The sequence below is a fragment of the Neltuma alba genome, unplaced genomic scaffold, assembly GCF_004799145.2.
Source record: "Neltuma alba isolate B1F8T4 unplaced genomic scaffold, ASM479914v2 tig00007227_pilon, whole genome shotgun sequence".
NCBI classification, from domain to species: Eukaryota; Viridiplantae; Streptophyta; class Magnoliopsida; order Fabales; family Fabaceae; genus Neltuma; species Neltuma alba.
In genome coordinates this window covers 26,413-44,798 of record NW_021634719.1, presented here as the reverse complement: position 1 = coordinate 44,798, position 18,386 = coordinate 26,413, and the positions used below count along the sequence as shown (strand labels likewise).

Sequence of the window (18,386 nt, the reverse complement as noted above, 5' to 3'; positions counted from 1 at the left end):
TTGAAACTTGAAAGTAAGCTTCTGCACTTTATGCGCTAACTATAGCACTTTATGCGCTAACCATTTTTTTTTATAACTTCTTCTCTCTTTTTTAATTTTTATTATTTGACGTATTAAATCTTTTTGTCGTGAAACCCATGTTAGCAACCTCACAAGTATTATGGAATTTATAAGTTCAAAAGCTCTCCCTTCTAATAGATTAATTTTTTGGAATTGGGCTATCCTCTTAAATTTCATTACATTAGTGTTTTCATTAAGAGTTAGTCAACTAAAAAGAACTACCCATAGAAGGGAAACCTCACAAATGTTATAGGATTTATAAGTTTAAAAGATTCTCCTTTTTATTAGACTAGTTTTTCAGAGATTGGGTTCTTCCCTTAAACTAATACTTATCACACTTTTATGCAAGGCACTAGCTATTATGTTGAAGCAAATTTTACCTTATAAAACAAATGACAGACCAACCTCTTTATCTAATGCGTGAATTGAATTTTTATTATTGTTTAATGTTTGCCTTTGAAGAACTCTTCATGATATTCTTAATGAACCCGTTAGCATAGCTAACTCTTGCGGCCCAAAAAACAAGTTTTGACCAACTCTTAGTGTAAAATTCACACTGCATGCATTCTTTTAGTTATAAGTTCAATTTGATTTTAAATATAAAATTTTAATTAATTTTGTTTTTTATATTTGTCCATTTTGCCTCCCAAGCAAGAAACAAAAAATCAGACTAAACCGGTTAAGATAGTAGTCTAATGGTTAGTTGGTCGGATATGGATCAATTCAGGATCAAGCCAGTCATATTAAAATAATATAATTTAATTAAAAATAACAAAATATAACAATATTAATAATCACTAATAACAAAATACAAGAAAATATAATAATAGTGTGATTGTAACAATAACAAAGTACAATAACATTGAGAATTTTTATCTTTAAGATTCATCAATAACTAAAATTAATAATCATTGATATCAAAATTTTCATTAAAATTCTCTCAAATCTGTAGTGATTGAGATATTAAGAGCTGAATGAGAAAAAAATATGATTGATAGCAACATAATAATCCAAATCGATTCACACTGGTTTTTGCCAGTTTTCACCAATTCACATTGGTTTGACTAGTTTGATATTGGCTCAACTTCTACCTGGTTCAACAACAAACCAAACCAAATTACTAATCGGTTTATCGGTTTTCTGGTTGAACTGATTGGTTCGGTCTTTTTTTTCCCCTACTGCCAAGTAATCTGTATGATAATTGTACATGTTATCAATAGATAGTTTGAGTTTGAATAATGCACATAGTTAATGAAAATATTTTAGAAAAAACTATTTATTTATTACAAATAACTTATATTATTTTCTTAATGTTTATAAATTAATTATATAACTTTTATATTAAGAAACGGATGTAGTATTTTACAATCTTTTATTTAACTTACTAATTCTTTGCTCAAAATGCATTAACAAACTTTATTTGGATACTCTTCTTTTAAGTGTTTATAAGTATTTTTGTGTAAGGTGAGATAAAATTTTACCTATATATTTATTTTATATTCTGTAAATCGTGATGAAAAATCTATTTTTAAAAGCTCAAATTATCATTTCAAGCAAATCCCAACACATCAACGTGCATGGGAGCAGTGTTTGTGAAACTTTTGTTTTGAAGCGGCAATGACTCCGGAAAGGCGTACAATACTTCTGAATAATAGTGTATTATTGTAATCAAAGTTCAGCGCGGTTTCCGATATTAAATGGTTTATTTAAAAGGTGTACAATACTTCTGAATAGGATGAAAATTAACTTTGATTGAGATTGAAATTCATAATTTCAACTGTGAAGATTATATTCTCTGAACTAAAATTGAATAGTACTACAACCCGGCACGCCCTTTTCTTTCTAGTTAGTATGCTTCCTTTTCTTTTTTTTCCCCCTCGTAATTATCGGGTGGTGAATCATAAGTACATTTTATTATTAAACTAGATGATAAACCATGTGCATTAACCATTAGGGAAGCGACATGTTTGGCGAGTCAACAGATCAGTGTTCCTACATGAAAGTCTTTACCTAAGTTATCCATGTGCGCGTCTGCGTATTTGATATTTCACATCAAATACATGACCACAAAATCACAACCGTTGATCTTTTAACTTTCTGGTTCGCGGTACAATTGTGCGGTTCAAAAGCCCAAACAGAACAAGCAAAGAACCAAACTCCAGCAGGCGAAATCGAGACAACCCCCAGCCACAGCCCAGGACAGTCACCCGCCCACCTCAATGTCATTTTAACCCTAAACTATTCTGCTTTTGTAAACAAACTCATTATTTATATACTGCTTCTTATTTTTAATATAAAAATTAATTAACTAATTTAAATAGATTAAGAAAACTAGTTAAATTAGTTATTTATAGTAAATATATGTTGTCTTTTAAAATATTCTTACCAATCAATTATATTGGCTAGAACTATAAAAACTACTTTAAAAAAAAAAAAATAAATATGATAGATAAAATAGATTGGAATTTTATATTTAAGACTAAAATAATAATTAAAGGAGCTCTTGTATTAAAAACCTGAGGTAATATTATAAATTTACAATTTTTGGGCTGGCAAATATTCCTTCGGTCCTAAATATAACACTCATTTTATAGTGTAAATTACACTATAAAAGGAGCATTATATTTAGACCGTATTACAATTTATTTCTCCAATTTCATCCCACTCTTAATTTTGAACCCAAAAAAAGGAAAAATAATAGAGTCGCTGTATATTGGGCCAAAGATAAACAACTATTAGTACTATATATCCGTTTAAAAGGTAAAAGGTGTCATCAACAGCATGTTAGTTGGAATGGTAATAAGATAAAAACATAAAAAGAAGAAATACTAATAAGGATAAAAGATGAAAAAGAATATAATATGGAAAAATTATAAGAAAGAATAGAAAATTAATTAAGAATAAAATTAATGAAAACCCGTTTAATATTCAGACACTATAAAGAAATGAAACTAGTTTAAATTTTGAAATCTTGTAAAAATTAGTCGAGGGAGTATTAGGTAAAAACATTCTTTTAAGAAAGAAAGATACCTGGATGGGAAAAAATGGAAAAAGAACGGAGGATATATAATAATAACATTGATGATAGAGCCACGATCATCTTCGTCACTGCCACGTGAGATACGTATGATTGACAATTAATCCCATCCACGGTCGTCTTTATCTATGCACCTGTATCACTGCCTGAAGCAACCATTTAGCAATAAGCTCTGATCTTCACGTTTCCCGGGCTTCCGATTCTGCTAATCTAGTACCAGTACATACTGATGCTTTGCTCTTAGTTCACTTTATGATGCTTAGCTTTTCGGTTTCTTGTGATTTCTTAATCGATTTTGTTTCTTGGCCCGGGTGGATATTCGCAGGAAAATGGGTTCTGATAAGAATGATTACGGCTTTTTGAAGGAGATCGGTCTGGATTCCGCCAATATTGGCGCTTTTGTAGACGGCAAATGGAAGGCCAGCGGTTCATCTGTCACTTCTGTGAATCCTTCGAACAATAAGGTGCACCTCTTGACGACAACGACCGCGACTATGACCTTTTTTTTTTTTTTTGGGTTTTAATTGTAGTTAAAGATCTTCAAACGAAAGCTGGCCCTTTTACTGTTTCATGCAATGTTTTTCTTAATTATTTTTGGAGTAATGGTTTTCTTTGTCATTTAGATGACATGTTCGTTTTTATGCTGGCAAGATTTTCTTCATTTTTTTGGGATGTAGAATTGGGTTTTGATGTGTCGAGTTCCGGAATTCTCGTCACTGCTTAAAAAGCTGCTCTGCTTTCTAATATAATGTTGACGAGCAAGGCAAAACATTTTCAGCAAAAAATTGTTATTCGGATGTGGGGGCGGACAGGAGATTCTGATTTTTACTCAAGATAAGAAAGAAAGTAAAAATATGAGATGAATTCCATAAATTACAGCATAATCCTCACAAGAATCTTGTCATGCTTTTCACGTTATTAGTGTAACTATTTGTCAATTGAAATTAGGCCATCGCGCAAGTAAAGGAAGCAACTGTGCAAGATTATGAGGAGGGATTGCGTGCTTGTAGTGAAGCAGCTAAGCTATGGATGACTGTAAGTTTTCAAGTAGCCTTACTTTCATAATTTGTTTCGGCAATTCAATACAGTTGAAGTTTCTTCATTTACCTGTTCTTGAAACCAAAAATTATGCTTCAGATACCTGCGCCAAAGAGAGGTGAGATTGTAAGACAGATTGGAGAAGCACTAAGGGCCAAGTTGGATCCTCTGGGTAGGCTTGTGTCGCTCGAGATGGGAAAAATACTTGCAGAAGGAATAGGGGAGGTTCAGGTATGAGAATTAGTTTATTAAATTTGACGTGCAAAATGCCTCTGTCCTGCGATTTGAAAGTTTCAGCTCTGGGGGTAAAAAAGAACCCAAACTTTAGTTTGCCTATATTCTGTGGCCTGGATTTAAAGAGTACTATACTGAGCAAACAGTTCTATATCAAAATTGTTCAATATATCAAACAGACAGCAAGGCCTATGCCCTGTTTATGTTTCTGGGGGGATCGTCTCAGTTTCTAAGTTGCTGTCTGCTCTTTGTGGGGTCGTTCAAAAAATGTTTGGCTCATACAAAGACTAGATGCATTCTGAAAGCAATCATGTACTGAGTGTTTCCAAAGACAAGCCCTCTTAGTGAGAGAGATATCATTTTGCATATATAGTATGAATTTTTAACTCTTCTCTCTCTGTTCTTTTTTTACTCGATCAATTTCAGGAAATTATTGATATGTGTGATTTTGCTGTTGGGCTAAGCCGGCAGCTGAGTGGATCCATTATACCATCAGAGCGTAAGATCAATATAACTGCTTGGTTTGACTTTTTTCAAATAGTCTGCAGTTAGAGTTAATCTCTTGTTTTGAAGATAATTCCCTTCAAGATGTTCTTATTTGAGCATTAACTCTAAAATTTCCTCCATGTTTCTTACAGGGCCAGATCATATGATGTTTGAGGTGCAGTATTGTCATTATTATCAGTTACTCATGTCTGTTCCATTATATTATGGAAGATATAATTACTCATTACAGTGCATGAAATTTAACATCACAGGTGTGGAACCCTCTTGGAATTGTGGGTGTTATCACTGCTTTCAACTTTCCGTGTGCTGTTTTAGGTATGCTATCTTTGAGTCTACTAAAGAGCTTTGAATATATGTATATTATAATACTAACATATCACTAGTTTTGGAATGCTAAGGGACTGCATGGAACTTGATTGAAAATTCTCTTTCTGATAAATAAGTAAATGTGCCTGAATTCTGTAAACTTGTATGTATTAGGTTATTCATTAGCACAGTTATCACACTTCATCACATTATGTCCTCTTTCAATATTTTTCAAAAATATTCTGGAATTGATGGAATTAAATAGCAAAAACAGAGGCAAGATTGCCTTTAGACAGAAACTCAGAACATAAAACAAATTTAGTTAATAAAATAATACTAGGAATCACCAAAGCCACTTAATACTTCTTTTTCCCCATTTTCAATTCCTGCTCTCGCTCTTTCAGTCCTTGTATGCCTTCGTCGCAATGGGACTTCCCCTCTCTAATAATGATACAGTTCCCCTCCTTCCTGTCTAAGTTACACAGAAATGATTGTGTTAATTTATTTTCAAATGACAATCGATCTTCATTTAATGCAATATTGATATTGATCAGAGATTGCAAATTTGAATATTTGATTGAAAACACATTACTGCTACCATTTTAATGTGAACTTTGTATAAAATGTACGCATTCTGGCATATTGTGCGCATAATATTCTTGGAAGTTTTTTTGTCCATTGCTTGTAGTTTTACACATCATGTGGTGTACTTTGTTCTGGAAATTTTCAGATGCTTTTGTTTTAACTGAGTTTTTTTTATCCTACTGTGTTTTAGGGTGGAATGCCTGCATTGCATTAGTTTGTGGAAACTGTGTTGTGTGGTAAGTCTACGAATCCATCTCTGAAGATTCTACGAGAATTATCCTCTGATCTCACGTCACTCTTTGTCTTTATTTTATGGCTTATCATTTTCCCCCCATATTTTCAACTTTTCATCTTTGGCATATAACTTGTCTTTTGCATCTTCAATTCATTGAAGGAAGGGTGCCCCAACAACTCCGTTAATAACTATTGCTGTGACAAAGCTCGTAGCTGATGTTCTTGAGAGGAACAAACTACCTGGTGCTATATTCACTTCTTTCTGTGGAGGTGCTGAAATTGGTCAAGCAATAGCAAAAGACACACGCATTCCCCTGGTTTCATTTACTGGAAGTACAAAGGTATTCCTATTACATGGTCATTGGACATAATTTTTTCCTCTAGGTTATATAATCAAACTAATTAATCATGTTACATAATTTTTCACTCTATGGAAATATTTTTTATCGCCTGAATGATGTCAGTTAGGTGCCAATAGAGTTCTTATAAAAGGTCCATTTGCAATATTTTATTCCTAGTGATGCTGTAAAATATGACCAGATCGTTTAAACTTTGTATGTTCCAGTGAGAGTAGGATTGTATACTGTGCCTTCTAAGGTTACCCGGGCTGCTTTCATATTCCGTCTCCACTTGTGAGAAGCAGAATACGAGATTATGTAGAGACATTGTATAAAATGTTAGTTCAGTATGCTGTTGAGCTGACTGTGATGAATTCCATACCACAGGTGGGCTTGATGATCCAGCAAACAGTTAATGAAAGATTTGGCAAATGCTTGCTGGAGTTAAGTGGTAACAATGCGATTATAGTCATGGATGATGCGGACATTAAACTAGCCGTGCGCTCTATTTTGTTTGCAGCTGTAGGTACAGCTGGTCAGCGTTGCACAACCTGTCGTAGACTGGTAAGAAACTACTAAACTTAATATTTTCATGCATTTTGCAGGTGAAAAAATGCTGAAGCTAATGAAGGTTTTTTAACTTATTCTTTCTTTCTTGCACTGCAGTTTCTTCATGAGAGTATTTATCAAAATGTGGTGGATCAACTAGTTGGACTGTATAAACAAGTCAAAATTGGAGATCCCCTGGAGAAAGGGACCCTTGTTGGGCCAGTACATACCCGTGCTTCAGTGGAAAACTTTAAGAAGGGCATTTCAGCCATAAAATCGCAGGTATATATGGTGTTGTATTGCCACACTTTTGGTTAAGTATTATTTGAGTATGGTCTGACAGTATCATGGTTAGTGAACCCTTTTTTGTTTTTCCATTTCCAAACCTCTGTTTAAGATGGATTTTAGACTTCGTGGAGATGTTTTACTTGATGTTCTGATTCTGATTATCAGGGAGGAAAGATCCTGACAGGGGGATCTGTTCTAGAGTCTGAAGGAAATTTTGTAGAACCAACAATTGTTGAGATATCTCCGGATGCTTCTGTAGTTAAGGAAGAGTTGTTTGGTCCAGTTCTATACGTCATGAAATTTCGGACTCTAGAGGAAGCATTTGCCCTGAACAATTCTGTACCTCAAGGATTGAGTAGTTCAATCTTTACTAAAAGACCTGAAGCTATATTCAGATGGATTGGGTGAGTGCTTATGGATTCTTTTGTCTGTTTATCTTGTTGTTATATGCTACTGTAAAACATTCTGGCTTAGGCACCCAAATGTAACTGAAATCCCCGGATGCAGCTGATGATTCTGTGATTGATGATTTTGTTAACAATATTTTTCATGCCGGTGATCACCATGCAGGCCACTGGGCAGTGATTGCGGTATAGTGAATGTAAACATTCCAACAAACGGAGCTGAAATTGGCGGTGCTTTTGGCGGAGAAAAAGCAACTGGTGGTGGTCGTGAAGCTGGAAGTGACTCTTGGAAGCAGTATATGCGTCGTTCAACTTGGTAAGGTTTATGCTTTTAGCCCTCAAATTATGAGCTCTGTTCTACGTGTTTCTCCATGTCCTGTTAATGACATGTTTGGCCAAAAAGAAGTCAAGTAATGACATTGATAATTTCTGCTATTGACAGCACCATCAACTATGGGAGTGAACTGCCATTGGCTCAGGGAATCAACTTTGGCTAGTGAGCCATCCTTGTGAAGGAGGGGGTTGAAGGGCAATTTCCGGCCGGGAGAGTAGATGATCTGTAGGAGGGTGATATTTGGCTGTTATGCTATCTAATCTAAATATGTCGTATCTCTGCAGCTGTGATGATGTTTAAGAGACATTAAGGCAGATGTTGATAAGTCAGTGAGATGTGATCTTTATTTTCTTCACAAAGGGTGCCGAATTTGTGGGGTTCTTCTTGGGGGTCTTCTTAATTCTGAGTATCGCGTTGCTTTCAAAATTTAGATAGCTGTGGACGGGAAAGCTTACGTATTCTTTTGCAAGACTAACTCCTATGAATAGATCAAATGACGTATAAATAAAGATATGCCACGTCACAGTCACGGGAGATTTATATTTTCAAGAAAACGCAACGCTGAAGATTTTTATTATAGGACTTGGATTGGATGAGGCAATGAATATTTTGATTTTTTTTGGGGTCACATTAAAATTATTAGTAATATTTTTCGAGTTATTTCTCATGCCTTTTGAAATTTATAAATTTAATTCATTTTTGAAGTTGCAATTTTGATAGTTGAGAATAATATGGCGGTGGGGGATATGTTTTTCAAGATAGTGGCGGGTTGACTTTTGACCAACCCTAATCCGCTATTTTTGGCGGGTTGATGGGTTGGACTCGCGGGTTCAACCCATATTACTGGCTCTAAAGTTCAGCAAGTCCATAATGTGGTTCATGGACCATGTGAAATACCAACAAGCCTCCAAGTCCAAGCTTCGCCAAATGGTCAGCTGCAGCATTACAGGCTCGAGGGGCGTACGAAAGTTGAACCTTCCGGCTTGCTCGAACTTGTAATTTTCCCAAGACGTGACACTAGCAGTGTTTGAGTGAAACTAAATCATAATTTTAAAAATATTTTTATAATATATGAAATAAATATATTATAAAAGAATTTACTTCATTTTATAAAACAATGCTTTTTAAAAGTATTTTTGGATGTCTGCAAACATCCCCTGTTTCTAAGAGAACTCAGATGAACTCTAATGTTGACATCCGGATTCCGCGACTCCACAGTACGGGAATAGCGTGTCCTTATAGTTTGTTTATATTTAAGGCTTAAATATTGGGAGTTGGCGGGAAAGGACCCTGTACAATACAGCAACCAAGTCACATGTTTTTTGGATTGATTTATAAAGAGAAAAGCGGTAGATGAGCAAAGACGAAACACGTGTATTTCTTGATCATGACTCTGATTTTGTTGTAGGACCGTCGCTGTCGTTGTGGGCTCCTGCAAATCCCATAATGACTATCATTTTACGCAGACATATATATTTAGTGGTGGTTAATCTTGTTTTACCTCTACTCGCTGCTCACTCCTTTCGGAATATATATTTATATATATATTGCCATTTGCCCATCATCACCGATATTTTAATACATTTGAATTTAATTACGGTATTCATTTGTGTACGAGAGTGGAAAGATTTTTAGGTTGACTTTAATGACCGAAATCAACGTGGCAAACCAAGATTTAGATTCAGAAAAAATCTTTGTTTCTTGACTGCCAGATGATCTAAAGCCATGTAAAGGGGAAAAGCAGAAAAGTGGACCAAACAAAATGGTTTCCACATCGTCTATTTTTGTCTATATCGTGCCTGGTTAATATTACGGTTGAGGACCTTCTTTGCCCCCTAATTGTTTTCTTTTTTGTCATAAGGAACTCCCGAGTCTCTCTTTTCGTGAGAACAATTAATTTGTTTCTCATCTTTATTTATTTCTTCAGTTACTTACTTTCTGGCTCGGTTTACTTGTGTTTGTTTTGTTTTGGGTTTTGTTGATGCTTTGTACCTGTGCTACTTAGTAGTGCATCTTTGTTGGCCAAAAAAAAAAACAGAGAGAACAATTAACTTGAAGTAAAGACTTTGGATGCTGGTAAAAGAAAAAAAGAACTAAGGACTTTCGAGTGCTACTTCTCTCTCTTGCTCCCTCTCTGTTCTTAACCTGGCCCAAAACGCTTGGGTTTGACCATACTATTCGTATTATCGAGAAAACTCCAGGTTGACCAGCCTAAATTGATTGATTGTATTTCGGTTTTAGTCAACTATAACTGCTTGAATTAATTTTTAATTAATTAATTACCAACTTCGATGTCTTCAGCATGGAGGCTGGAGCACCCTTATCATTATGCGCTTTCTTCTACACTGTCTTAAGAAACATACCATGGGGCCCGTTTGGTATGTTGGAATTGATTTTGGTGGAAATGGAAATGGATATGGATATGGATATGGAGATGGAAGCAGATATGGAGATGGAAATGGGGTTTAAAAGTGTGTTTGGTATGCGATAGAAATGAGACCTACTTTTTATATGAAAAGGCCAGAATACCCTTCTAAATTAAGAAATACAAAAATCTTTTAGACAGTGACAAACCCATCTTCGTCCTCTTCTCACAGCAGTTTCTCTCCTCAACACTAAGACTTTTGCTAACCCGAGAGACCAAAAAGGAAGATGATGCGTGATGTAAGAAGCAAAGGAATATCAAATGGAGGAAGAGTTTGTGGGTATAGGGGAAGATGATGAAACAGAAGAGGAGATCAAAGATGTAGCATGATGATGGGTCATCGACCATCGGAGATCTAGCACGACGATTGGTTGCCATCAACTAGAGATCTGCCCCTTTTAAGCAGTATTTTGCTGCTGCTGTTGATCTACTTGTCTCTTCCTCTAGGTAGTATGGTCGCCGTCGATCTGCAGAGCAGAGAAGAAGACGATGATAGAGGAGAGTGAGAAGCTCGACACCACCTTGGTCACCAGAGTTGCCGTCGTTGGTCACCGGAGTCGCCATTCACAGGGTTCATGGCCGAGGGTAGGGGTGTGCATGGACCAGACTGGACCGGGTTTGTTATCAACCCGAAGTCTGGTCCAGTAAAGACCTCGGGCTAAAAAAGACAGCCCGAGGTCTGGTCCAGTCCAATACCAACCCGAGGTCGGGTTGGACTGGACTTGGTCCTTTGGACTGCCTGGACTGGTCCAGGCAGTTTAGGACCTAAATTTAATTTTTTTTTAAATTTTTTTCCTTCAATAGGAGACAAGATTGTAACTTATTATATAAAATTTTGTACATATTTTAATCCAAAGTTCATCAAATTTAATCATTCTCTTTCAATTTCCCAATAATGTCATGTTTTATTAATTAATCATCATTAATATAGATCTTATATTATAGAAAATATATACGCATGCTCATTACTTAGGAAGTTAATAAATAAATCTTGATTATTTGAATAGACAAAAAACTTATCTAGAAAAATTAAACCAAATTAAAATTATATAAATAATAATTAAAAAAAACCGGACTAGACTGGACTGGACTAACTAGTTTGAGGGGTCAGTCCTTAGTCCAGTCCAGCCCGATGAGACTAGTCCGGTCCAGTCTGGTCCAGTCTTGTTTCGGGCTAATTTTTTCTGGACTGGATTGGACCGGGTTTGCTCGGGTTGGACTGGACCATACCGGACCACCGGGTTTTTGCACAACCCTAGCCGAGGGTAGGTGCATGTGAAGTGTGCTAGCGATGTGTATGAAGCTTATTGGTGGTGGGTGTGGCGGGGCAAAAATGAACTCTGTATCATGGAAATGCAAATCTTGGGGTTCTAGGATGGAAGCCAATTCCATCATTCTGGCTTCCATGTGGAAGCCAATTCCATGGAGTTCTGGTGTACCAAACATACAATTGACGTGGATTTCATTTCCATTTCCATTTCTTTCCCCTCATTTCCACCGTACCAAACGGCACCCATGTTTGTTGGTCAAGTGTCAACCCTTCGCCCGGCTTATGCATTTCTTAATTACACCTGTGAAAGACTTAAGTCGGAGAATCAATCTAAAACTCGACCCAAACATATAAATTATTTTTAAAATCTATTTAACTAATTTAATTAGACTAAAAAAATTAGATAAATTATTTAATTATAAAAGAATATAACATATTTTTCTTTAAAACACTATAATCATATTTATTCGTATCGTTTCTTTCTCTTCTTTTTAATTATGATTGAAAGAGTATCAACAAAAATAATTCAAAAAATTGATAAATATAAGAAATAAATTTTCTATTTAAAATCAATATTAATCTAATAATTAGATTTTACATTAAAAATTTTAGAAGTATATAATATTTCTTCTGTTTGAAGAGTCGTAGAGGGCATAAAAACTCCAGCAACATCGTTAAGATATACAGGACAAAAAATAATAAAGAGAAGAAAATCTAAATTCACGTAATGATGCCTCCGCTTCCGCTTTTTGTTTTGTTGGAAATTTCCTGCCGTCGATACTGCCAGAAGTTTCAGACATAACCATTTCTACCTTTTTTTTTCCTCTCGAGTTTGATTGGCTCACCTGTTCCCGTGCAGCTATCATGTCGCTTACTACGGACAAATAAGTAAACAGAAATCATTATCCCATGGCTATGGTCGTGACCGCTACACGACAGAGCTTAACGTGCTAGATTATTCCAGAATCAGTGCTGAGAAACTTCATGATTATGCAATTCTTGTAAGATCGGATAGATATCAGAGTAATCCACCTTTGTCATGTTACACTGACTGAACAGAGAATTTATAGCTAAAATTTGTTCAGAATATGCTATTTACAAGAGAAGGAAGCAAGGAAATTCAAAGAAATACTACTAAAGTCAAGTAATTAATTAATACGCTCATTACTACCTATGAGGCTATCAAGAAAGCACATGTAAGAGAAAGACCCTTTTTTTTTTTATGTCTCGCTCGAAACAGAGATGGAGTTTGATGGGTTTGATTCCCGTGTCGCGTTTTACCTCAACCTGAGATGGAGGAGAAACAACTTTCGGACCGAACCAGAGGCGAGCTCCGAGCTTGATGAGCCACCGGCAAAGAGAAGCTTGATGAGTTTGATCGGATATGTCTGGGGGAATCCAAGCTCCGGCGAATAACCCGACCCATGGCGAATATTGGGTGTTCGGTTTTACCGAGATGACCGTCGGAAGAAGACCGGAACTGGGAGCAGAAACTGATATGGCGGTGGAGAGCTTCTTCAAGAGTGATGAGGCGGTCTGATCGCAAAACCTCGTCCTTCACAGCCTCCACGCATAACCCACATAACCACCGACCTTGAAACCTCTGACGAACACGAGAGATGTAAGCAACAGTGCAATCCTCTGAGAATCCGCATGAATCACATTTGACGCTCTCAACCTCCATCTGAGGTTGTTTCGTTGTTACACTACTTTGTGTCTGACTCTCTCTCTCCGACCCGGCAATTCCCATCTGTCTGCCTTCTTCCTTCCTCTGTCTTTCTCTCCCCATCTATATATATGGGGATGGGTGAGGTTGTCCTGCGCCCCCCCCCCTTTTTTTTTGGGGCCACGCAGGCCGTCATGTGTTAATAATGAAGGAATTATGCCTCAGAATTTGAAATTTTTGAACTTTTTTTTTTCTTTTGTCGCCGGAACAGCACTGTGATTGTGACGAATATGAAGGGATTATTAAATAATCGGAATAAAAGAATCGTGGCGGGTTGCTTAAAAGTTTCACAGTTCACACATGTCACATAATGAAAAGATTCATATGACAACCTGGAAAATAGTTGACATGGGCTGGTAAATTTATCCCATAATGATTTGCTCTCACATTCTCCTCTCAGGTCGGTACACGTTTTTGACCCAGCTATGATCATCAACCAAAGCAACCATGTTGGCGCCCAAAAAATAAAAAAAAATAAAAACAGAGACTGTTATTATTTGTGGCATCCCATCTATACGCGCCGAATTTTCTTCCATTCTAGGCCACCTTAGCGTAAACCTAATAAGCTGTTAACTGCCGAATTGATAGTGATTAACTGTGCAATTCTCCCCCCCGCCCCGGGGGACAATTCTGGATCTATCTCCTGGACCGACCCAGCTTTTAAGCCCATTTATGAAGGCCCGAAATCAAAAGCACCAGAATCACGTACGTAAGAGAGCCTATCCTCAATTTTGTGACATCAAGTACTACACTCAATCTTTAAGATAAGGGCTAAATATAAAATTTAAAGATATTAAAAAAACTAGTTAAATTTGTTATTTATTACAAATATGTGTTGATATTCCCAAAATTGTTTTCATCATATGCATTTGATTGCCCCTTGGTCAGAACTTTTACAATCAATAGGGATATTTGAAAAATAAATAAAACAAAATAGATTAATATTTTATATTTAAAATCAAACTAATTCCTCTAACTAGTTTTTATATTAAGAATAAAAGATAATATCACTTGTCAAGAACCTTGATATGGTTAACTTTAACATGTAATTAGGACCAAAAGGGAGTATTTATTATGCATTAATATTATTTAATTGTGCGTCCAAAATATAGGATATTTCTTATAAGCTAGTATTGGTTGAAAATGTGTGACACTCTGCAAGATGTCAATAACATAAAAATATTTTTTTCTTCCCACAAATGCCCTTTTTTTGGGCCTGAACAAATGCCCTTATTCACTGTATCGGATAAAGTGACTATACTGGAGGGCAATCTTAAAAAATAATGACAATTTCTATCAATTTAATGATGAAAAACACAAAATACATATAGAAAATGATAATCGAGGACTTTCTTAAATTCTAATTACATATCTCTAATTATCAGCTCGATCATAATTTTACATTTAGGCGTGTTATCCTGGCTAGGCATACATTTTGTTTTTGGCAAATAACAATCACACGCACTATTTTTTTCTGCTTTTATTATCGTAAAAATATTATAAGATAAACAACTAATAAAAATGGTTTAGTTGATAAATAGTTGACTCATAACTCATAAGGTTATAAGTTCGAATTTTGTTGCTGATGTAAGGACCTTATTGGTGAGCAATTTATAAATATTTTAGTAAGCGTTCTTTGATAAAGGCATGTCTTGACCCGGATTAGTTAACCCACCTTATCCTTATAGAGAGATATATTTATATATATATATATATAAATAACATTATAAGATAAACGTGCATGCGAACACATAAAGAGATCTCTTTCATAGAACGCAACGTAATATGTTATCCTATCCAACAAATTCACCTATGTACGTATAATAAAGCAAGAATCATAATCAGGCAAAATAATAATAATAATAATAATAAAGCAAGAATCATAAATTATTCAATTCAACGGATTTCGTAATCTCAACAATCAAACAATTAATTTCAATTTTATTACGAACAGGTAATTACTATCGTGATTTACAATGTACTCCTCCGCTTCTTAATATAAGATCCATTTAACTAATTTGATTAGATTAAGAAAGTTAGGTAAATTAGTTAATTATAAGAAAAGTGACACATTTTTCCTAAAACATCATAATCATATTTTTTAACACCCCTCTGTCTTTTCTACTTGATTATAGTTGAGAGAATATCTATAGGGGTAATTTAGAAAAAATTGATAAATATGAGAAATGGGTCTTATATTTAGGATAAAAATCAACTCAAGAATTGGGCCTTATATTAAGGACCGGAAGAGTACATTCATAAATTAATGCAAAATATCTTTTCATTTTTATTTAAAATATTCTAGATATACAACGTATCTCTATACTCACGTGTGGGCCTCAGCCGAACTAAGGACAAACAAAATAAGAAAAGGCATTGAAATATCTTTTTTCCCTGGTTATCAACATATATCATTCGTATCACAGCATTATCGCAAATTCCAATGGTAACAATGGCGTGGTTGGCAACTTGCTCAAGCCTGGTTATTGTGGGTTTGCTTGCTCTTGCAGTTCAAGTTCTGCACTTCTCTCCGATTGACCCAATCATACTGGAAAGGCCCCCATTATCTTCTTTCCCCGTCAACAACCATTTGCAGAACGTCATCAAGCTCGGAGAAGGAATTCTGAAAGATCCAGAAGATATTTGTGTGGACAAACATGGCACTCTTTATACGGCAAGCAGAGATGGTTGGATCTTGCGATTACACCGAAATGGTTCCTGGGAGCACTGGAAGAACATTCATAGTCGGACTTTGCTTGGAATTACTGTCACAAGACAGGGTGATGTCATTGTTTGTGATTCTGACAAGGTCATCAACATATCTCCTCTTTTACATATGATTTGTAAACTTGCTTTAAGAAGACCCATGTAGACCATTTTCTACTGTCTGGGTCTCTAATTTGATGAGATTTTCAGCTTTCTGAGATACTGGGGAGTAATTTTGTGTGCAGGGGTTGCTTAAAGTTACGGACGATGGCGTCACGGTTCTTGTTTCTCAGCTGAATGGTTCTACATTAAGGTAACAACTTTGTCATATAATTATTAACGGGAAACAGTTACTTTCATGGGTTTTCGTAGTTGTTGCTGCTTCCTCCGGGAGAAAGCAGGCCAGGCTTAATTATTTGGGTAGACCAGTGTGTATTGATTTTAACATAACTGATAATTCCTCTTCAATGAAATAATGAATAACTAGGTTATGCGCAATCAACTAACAATGTTCGGTTAAAAATGAAAAGAAAAATCATCAGTTATCACAGGATTTGAAATAGTTGAACTACATAGGTTGGCAGATGAAGTGGTGGAAGCTTCAGATGGAATCTTATATTTCAGCGATGCTAGCACCAAATTTGATCTGCACGACTGGTTTCTAGATCTGCTGGAAGCAAGACCTAATGGCCGATTGCTCAAGTACAATCCTGCCTTAAACGAAACTTCTGTTTTCTTAGATAATCTGACTTTTGCCAATGGAGTTGCACTCTCCAAGGACGAAGACTATCTCCTGGTCTGTGAAACTTGGAAGTAAGGCCGTCTTAACTCACATTCCCTCTTCTTCTTTTCTATACTTTTAGTACATATGCTGATAGCTTAATTTATTTATATTAGACATAGTTGTCTGAGGCACTGGCTAAAAGGAGAGAAGAAAGGCAAGACAGAGACTTTCATTGAGAATCTGCCTGGTGGACCTGATAACATTCATCTTGCTCCTGATGGGTCTTTTTGGGTAGCTTTGATTCAGGTAATAAAAATGGTGAATTAGTCAGTGCTCAGGTTCAAACTTCAAACTGCATAAATTGAATCGATTTTCTTCAAAACTGATGCCATGTCACATATACAGGCTACTTCTGAAGAAATGGGGTTTGTGCACTCTTCAAAGGTATTAAAGCACTTGGTGGCTTCATTTCCAAAACTGGGTAATGTGATCAGCGGTACAAATAAGAAGGGAATGGTGGCGAATGTGGGAAGCGACGGTAAGATAATCAGAATATTTGATGATAGCGAAGGGAAGGTGATGACATTTGTGACTTCGGCATTGGAGTTTGAGGACCATCTTTACCTGGGAAGTCTCAATTCCAACTTCATTGGGAAATTACCATTGCGCAGCGAAACCAAAACTAGCTAGTTACTTATCAATGCAAGTTAAGCTTTTGTATTCTGTATTGTGAACTCAATGTCATGTTGTGTGGGAAGACAACTGAATCAGCATAATTTGTTTTTCGTTTCTGGCCTGTGTTTTTCCAGAACAGAGTAAAACTGGCCGGCACACATTGATATATATCACAGAACAAATAACAATCACCACACAGCCCGAAGATAGAATCCGTAGCCAGTGATGATATTGAAAAGGAAAGCAAGGGAAGGACCATGGAGGGAGGGGCGGGTCCGTAATTTGTGGGGTCGGCGTCCCCAAAATATCGTACGTAACCGCCAACTTGGAAAATCTCTGCAGCCAGACAGTTACGGGTATGTTTGGATTTGCGTTGGACAAAACTGACTTCTAATTCAACTGACTTTTGTAACTAAAGTTAGAGTAAAAGTCAGTTACGGTATGTTTGGATAGATGTTTTTAAAAAGTCAGTTGGAAAAGATAAAAATTGTTTGGATGAATAGAAAAGTTAGTTCAGTTGTAAAATGACTGAAAAGGACATATATTTTATTAAATAGTAGTGTTTGATATTTTTAATGTGATAATTGTTAAAAAATAATCTAAAATTATTATGATAAAATAAAAATAGTTTATTTGTGAAATTATAAAATAAAAATATTTGTTACCAAGACAAATTTAAAAACACATTTTAGATAATTAATTAAATATATATAATGAACAAACATGAACATAAATTAAAATTCATTTCATCTCTAATTAGAGTAAATAAAATTACATAAGTAATTAGATCGTACTTAATTAAATATATATATAATGGACAAACATAAACATAAATTAAATTAAAATTCATTTGGTCTCTAATTAAAGTAAATAAAATCACATAACTAATTCTCAATCATGATACATCAACCTATAGCACCAAAAATACTCTTTTCCTTTAACTTGA

At 35.5% G+C, this 18,386-nt stretch overlaps 3 protein-coding genes across 3 annotated transcripts; 2 read left to right on the top strand and 1 right to left on the bottom strand.

The window, feature by feature from the left end:
* The first annotated feature begins 3,212 nt into the window (after positions 1 to 3,212).
* LOC114752107 (aldehyde dehydrogenase family 7 member A1) lies at positions 3,213 to 8,463 on the top strand. The gene is made up of 14 exons (XM_028940824.1): positions 3,213 to 3,316; positions 3,423 to 3,561; positions 4,046 to 4,132; positions 4,235 to 4,366; positions 4,796 to 4,868; positions 5,008 to 5,030; positions 5,128 to 5,191; positions 5,958 to 6,003; positions 6,162 to 6,342; positions 6,727 to 6,903; positions 7,006 to 7,170; positions 7,342 to 7,580; positions 7,747 to 7,896; positions 8,023 to 8,463. The coding sequence occupies exons 2-14, from the start codon at positions 3,427 to 3,429 to the stop codon at positions 8,075 to 8,077; spliced, it is 1,527 nt and encodes a 508-aa protein (XP_028796657.1). The 5' UTR covers positions 3,213 to 3,316; positions 3,423 to 3,426; the 3' UTR covers positions 8,078 to 8,463.
* A 4,364-nt stretch (positions 8,464 to 12,827) lies between these two features.
* LOC114752101 (uncharacterized) lies at positions 12,828 to 13,398 on the bottom strand. The gene has a single exon (XM_028940820.1). It carries the CDS (start codon positions 13,396 to 13,398, stop codon positions 12,892 to 12,894), a length of 507 nt encoding a protein of 168 aa, XP_028796653.1. The 3' UTR covers positions 12,828 to 12,891.
* A 2,389-nt stretch (positions 13,399 to 15,787) lies between these two features.
* LOC114752100 (protein STRICTOSIDINE SYNTHASE-LIKE 4-like) lies at positions 15,788 to 17,561 on the top strand. The gene is made up of 5 exons (XM_028940819.1): positions 15,788 to 16,144; positions 16,287 to 16,354; positions 16,618 to 16,854; positions 16,939 to 17,071; positions 17,171 to 17,561. The coding sequence occupies exons 1-5, from the start codon at positions 15,788 to 15,790 to the stop codon at positions 17,453 to 17,455; spliced, it is 1,080 nt and encodes a 359-aa protein (XP_028796652.1). The 3' UTR covers positions 17,456 to 17,561.
* The last annotated feature ends 825 nt before the right edge of the window (positions 17,562 to 18,386 follow it).